General features: G+C 46.5%; 1 protein-coding gene across 1 annotated transcript in view; it reads left to right on the top strand.

The window, feature by feature from the left end:
• The first annotated feature begins 2,580 nt into the window (after positions 1–2,580).
• Positions 2,581–6,000, top strand: part of dhx9 (DEAH (Asp-Glu-Ala-His) box helicase 9) — a 39,198-nt gene continuing 35,778 nt past the window's right edge. The window contains exons 1-2 of the mRNA XM_034555532.1: positions 2,581–2,847; positions 2,951–3,124. Of these exons, the coding sequence (XP_034411423.1) occupies positions 3,014–3,124 (111 nt within the window). The 5' untranslated portion in view covers positions 2,581–2,847; positions 2,951–3,013. The remainder of the gene's footprint in view (positions 2,848–2,950; positions 3,125–6,000) is intronic.

The following is a 6,000-nucleotide window of genomic DNA, read 5'->3' as shown; positions in this document are numbered from 1 at the left end:
ATACAACACCAATAAGACACCAATACAACACCAATACAACACTAATAAGACACCAATAAGACAACAATAAGACACCAATACAACACCAATACAACACTAATAAGACACCAATAAGACACCAATAAGACAACAATAAAACACCAATAAGACACCAATACAACACCAATACAACACTAATAAGACACCAATAAGACAACAATAAGACACCAATAAGACACAAATAAGACACCAATACAACACCAATAAGACACCAATAAAACACCAATACAACACTAATAAGACACCAATAAGACAACAATAAGACACCAATAAGACACCAATACAACACCAATACAACACTAATAAGACACCAATAAGACAACAATAAGACAACAATAAGACACCAATAAGACACCAATAAGACACCAATAAAACACCAATAAAACACCAATAAGACACCAATAAGACACCAATAAGACAACAATAAGACACCAATAAGACAACAATAAAACACCAATAAGACACCAATAAGACAACAATAAAACACCAATAAGACACCAATACAACACCAATACAACACTAATAAGACACCAATAAGACAACAATAAGACACCAATAAGACACCAATACAACACCAATACAACACTAATAAGACACCAATAAGACAACAATAAGACACCAATAAGACACCAATACAACACCAATAAAACACCAATAAGACACCAATAAGACACCAATAAGACAACAATAAGACACCAATAAGACAACAATAAAACACCAATAAGACACCAATAAGACAACAATAAAACACCAATAAGACACCAATACAACACCAATACAACACTAATAAGACACCAATAAGACAACAATAAGACACCAATACAACACCAATACAACACTAATAAGACACCAATAAGACAACAATAAGACACCAATAAGACACCAATACAACACCAATAAGACACCAATAAGACACCAATAAGACACCAATAAGACAACAATAAGACACCAATAAGACACCAATAAGACACCAATACAACACTAATAAGACACCAATAAGACACCAATACAACACCAATACAACACTAATAAGACACCAATAAGACAACAATAAGACAACAATAAGACACCAATAAAACACCAATAAGACACCAATAAAACACAAATAAAACACCAATAAGACACCAATAAGACACCAATAAAACACCAATAAGACACCAATAAGACACCAATAAAACACCAATAAGACACCAATAAGACACCAATAAGACACCAATAAGACACCAATACAACACTAATAAGACACCAATAAGACACCAATAAGACACCAATAAAACACCAATAAAACACCAATAAGACACCAATAAGACACCAATAAAACACCAATAAGACACCAATCAGAAGTACTCAGGTTGTATGTTTGTATGATATGTCATGAATATTATATAAATGATGTTCCTCATGATTGTTACGACAACAGCGTCAGGTGTTGTTCATGTTTTTGTTTGTTTGTTGTCTTGGAGGTTAAAATGTCTGAACGACCGACTGACTAAACATTCAAAATGAGGATTGTTTCCATGTAGACTGTTTCCTGAGGCTTCAAACACACCCTGCAGACACACACACTCATTATGACCCATCACACACACCCTGCCTGTACTGGTTACACACAAACACTTTCCCACCTGCACAAATACACCGCTGCAGGCTGTATTACACACACACACACACACACACACACACACACACACACACACACCCAGCGACGCCCTGGCTTGTTCCTTTTCAACGCCACACCCTGAACACACACACACACACACAATATAAATACCTGGCTGCATTTCTCAACACTTCACTTTTCAGCTTCACTAGCCGTGTTCTAGTACATGTACTACGCATGTTGTACTCTTTATTAAAACGTAACCTAATCTATCGGACACTTAGAGACAGAGTGGAAGAAGTACTTTGATCTGGTACTGAAGTCAAAGTACTTCGTAATACCACAGATTAGGAATACTTTGTTTGGAGTAAAAACAGAGCTGAAGCTGAAGTAAATAATATTGTCAGGTAAATGTAGAGATGTAGAGTACCTCTAAGTTTGAGTACGGTACTTGTATAGAAGTACTTTACCTTTAATCCCTCTGTACATTTATTTATTTTTTACAAAAATGTAAAAGTACAAAAGTAGCAGATTTGTAAAAACAATAAATAATAATAATAAATAACGGGCGTGCAGAGATGTTGTGTGACTATTATGTTTAATTATATCTTACACATATTATATATTTAGTTATATTTCCTCCTGATATTTTTATTTATTATATAATTATATTATAAAATATTATATTTTGTTGTTATTATATTTTTGTTATTGTGTTTTTCTATTTCAGCACTCTGTGCATTATGACAATAAGTAACGTTGGTTACTTTTAAGTCGGATGAAATTAACTATTATATATATTATATAATAAGTATTATTTTAAATAAACACGGAGCCACAGAAACAGGATAAAAGGATCAACGCGGTTCGCCTCCAGTCCGGCAGGCGGCGCCACCGACGAGCCGAGCGGCAGTGAACCACACAGGACGAGTTCCCCGGAAACAGACGAGCTTCCGCCCGCTGCTCGGAAGAAACAAACCTGCGCGTTTACTCCCGGAAGTGGACTTTACGGACGTTTGTAACCGCATCGCTGCGGTGTTCCGCTGGAAGAGGCGCCCGTGTTAATTGGTGACGTTCAGCCCGACGCGCCGTTGTTGTCGGAGATCTCCTTTCTTCCCCCGAAGCCGCGCGCTCCTCTCCTGTATGACGTCATACGTACAGGTGTTCTCCTTCTGCGACCTTTAACCTTTCACCAGCGCTGACTTCCGGTGAGATAACAACGAGTTCTCTTATCAGAGTGGGTTCTGTGGACGTGTGTTATGCACTGGAACCACGATGAATGAAGTTCCTATTGTTCTCTTCTTCTTTAAGGTAAGGTACCCCCCGGGTTAGGGTTAAGGTAAGGTACCCCCCCCCCCCCCCTGGCAGGTGAACATGGCCGACATCAAGAACTTCCTGTACGCCTGGTGTGGGAAGAAGAAGCTGACTCCCAGCTACGACATCCGAGCTGCAGGCAACAAGAACCGGCAGAAGTTCATGTGCGAGGTGAGTCCTTCTGCTGGGGGTCCAGTCCTAACCCGAACCCTCTAAACCTCCTCTAACCTAAACCTCCTCTAACCCGAACCCTCTAAACCTCCTCTAACCCGAACCCTCTAAACCTCCTCTAACCCGAACCCTCTAAACCTCCTCTAACCCGAACCCTCTAAACCTCCTCTAACCCGAACCCTCTAAACCTCCTCTAACCCGAACCCTCTAAACCTCCTCTAACCCGAACCCTCTAACCCTCCTCCAACCCGAACCCTCTAAACCTCCTCTAACCCGAACCCTCTAACCCGAACCCTCTAAACCTCCTCTAACCCGAACCCTCTAACCCGAACCCTCTTAACCTCCTCTAACCCGAACCCTCTAACCCGAACCCTCTAACCCGAACCCTCTAACCCGAACCCTCTAAACCTCCTCTAACCCGAACCCTCTAACCCGAACCCTCTAACCCGAACCCTCTAACCCGAACCCTCTAAACCCCCTCTAACCCGAACCCTCTAACCCGAACCCTCTAAACCTCCTCTAACCCGAACCCTCTAACCCGAACCCTCCAACCCGAACCCTCCAACCCGAACCCTCCAACCCGAACCCTCTAACCCGAACCCTCTAAACCTCCTCTAACCCGAACCCTCTAAACCTCCTCTAACCCGAACCCTCTAAACTTCCTCTAACCCGAACCCTCTAAACCTCCTCTAACCCGAACCCTCTAAACCTCCTCTAACCCGAACCCTCTAAACCTCCTCTAACCCGAACCCTCCAACCCAAACCCTCCAACCCGAACCCTCCAACCCGAACCCTCTAACCCTCCTCTAACCCGAACCCTCTAAACCTCCTCTAACCCGAACCCTCTAAACTTCCTCTAACCCGAACCCTCTAAACTTCCTCTAACCCGAACCCTCTAAACCTCCTCTAAACCTCCTCTAACCCGAACCCTCTAACCCGAACCCTCTAACCCGAACCCTCCAACCCGAACCCTCCAACCCGAACCCTCCAACCCGAACCCTCTAACCCTCCTCTAACCCGAACCCTCTAAACCTCCTCTAACCCGAACCCTCTAAACTTCCTCTAACCCGAACCCTCTAAACCTCCTCTAACCCGAACCCTCTAAACCTCCTCTAACCCGAACCCTCTAACCCGAACCCTCCAACCCGAACCCTCCAACCCGAACCCTCCAACCCGAACCCTCCAACCCGAACCCTCTAACCCTCCTCTAACCCAAACCCTCTAAACCTCCTCTAACCCGAACCCTCTAAACCTCCTCTAACCCGAACCCTCTAACCCGAACCCTCCAACCCGAACCCTCCAACCCGAACCCTCTAACCCTCCTCTAACCCGAACCCTCTAAACCTCCTCTAACCCGAACCCTCTAAACTTCCTCTAACCCGAACCCTCTAAACCTCCTCTAACCCGAACCCTCTAAACCTCCTCTAACCCGAACCCTCTAAACTTCCTCTAACCCGAACCCTCTAAACCTCCTCTAACCCGAACCCTCTAAACCTCCTCTAACCCGAACCCTCTAAACTTCCTCTAACCCGAACCCTCTAAACCTCCTCTAACCCAAACCCTCTAAACCTCCTCTAACCCGAACCCTCTAACCCGAACCCTCTAAACCTCCTCTAACCCGTACCCTCTAAACCTCCTCTAACCCGAACCCTCTAAACCTCCTCTAACCCGAACCCTCTAAACCTCCTCTAACCCGAACCCTCTAAACCTCCTCTAACCCGAACCCTCCAACCCGAACCCTCCAACCCGAACCCTCCAACCCGAACCCTCCAACCCGAACCCTCTAACCCTCCTCTAACCCGAACCCTCTAAACCTCCTCTAACCCGAACCCTCTAAACCTCCTCTAACCCGAACCCTCTAAACCTCCTCTAACCCGAACCCTCTAAACCTCCTCTAACCCGAACCCTCTAAACCTCCTCTAACCCGAACCCTCTAAACTTCCTCTAACCCGAACCCTCTAAACCTCCTCTAACCCGAACCCTCTAAACCTCCTCTAACCCGAACCCTCTAAACCTCCTCCAACCCGAACCCTCCAACCCAAACCCTCCAACCCGAACCCTCCAACCCGAACCCTCTAACCCTCCTCTAACCCGAACCCTCTAAACCTCCTCTAACCCGAACCCTCTAACCCGAACCCTCTAAACCTCCTCTAACCCGAACCCTCTAAACCTCCTCTAACCCGAAACCCTCTAAACCTCCTCTAACCCGAACCCCCTAACCCTCCTCTAACCCTCCCAACCCCCCTCCTAATCCTCTAACCCTCTAACCCCCCCCCCCTAACCCTCGTCTTAACCCTCCTAACCCTCCTCCTAACCCTCCTCCTAACCCCTCCTAACCCCCCTCCTAACCCCCCCTAACCCTCGTCCTAACCTCTCCTAACCCCCCTCCTAACCCCCCTAACCCTCCTAATCCCCCTCCTAACCCCCCTCCTAATCCCCCTCCTAACCCTCCTCCTAACCCCCCCCCTAACCCCCCTAACCCTCCTCCTAACCCTCCTCCTAACCCCCCTAACCCTCCTCCTAACCCCCCTAACCCTCCTCTAACCCCCCCCAACCCCCCTAACCCTCCTCCTAATCCCCCTAACCCTCCAACCCCCCCCCCTAACCCTCGTCTTAACCCTCCTAACCCCTCATAACCCCCCTCTTAACCCTCCTCTTAACCCTCCTCCTAACCCCCCCTAACCCTCCTCTAACCCTCGTCCTAACCCCTCCTAACCCTCCTCCTAACCCCCCTAACCCTCCTCTAACCCTCCTCTAACCCTCCTCCTAATCCCCCTAACCCTCCTCCTAATCCTCCTAACCCTCCTCCTAACCCTCCTAACCCTCTTAACCCCCCTCCTAACCCCCCTAACCCTCCTCCTAACCCTCCTAACCCT

The sequence above is a fragment of the Cyclopterus lumpus genome, chromosome 17 (assembly GCF_009769545.1).
Source record: "Cyclopterus lumpus isolate fCycLum1 chromosome 17, fCycLum1.pri, whole genome shotgun sequence".
Classification (NCBI taxonomy): Eukaryota; Metazoa; Chordata; class Actinopteri; order Perciformes; family Cyclopteridae; genus Cyclopterus; species Cyclopterus lumpus.
The sequence above is the reverse complement of the archived record's forward strand: the minus strand, read 5'-3'. Positions and strand labels throughout refer to the sequence as shown.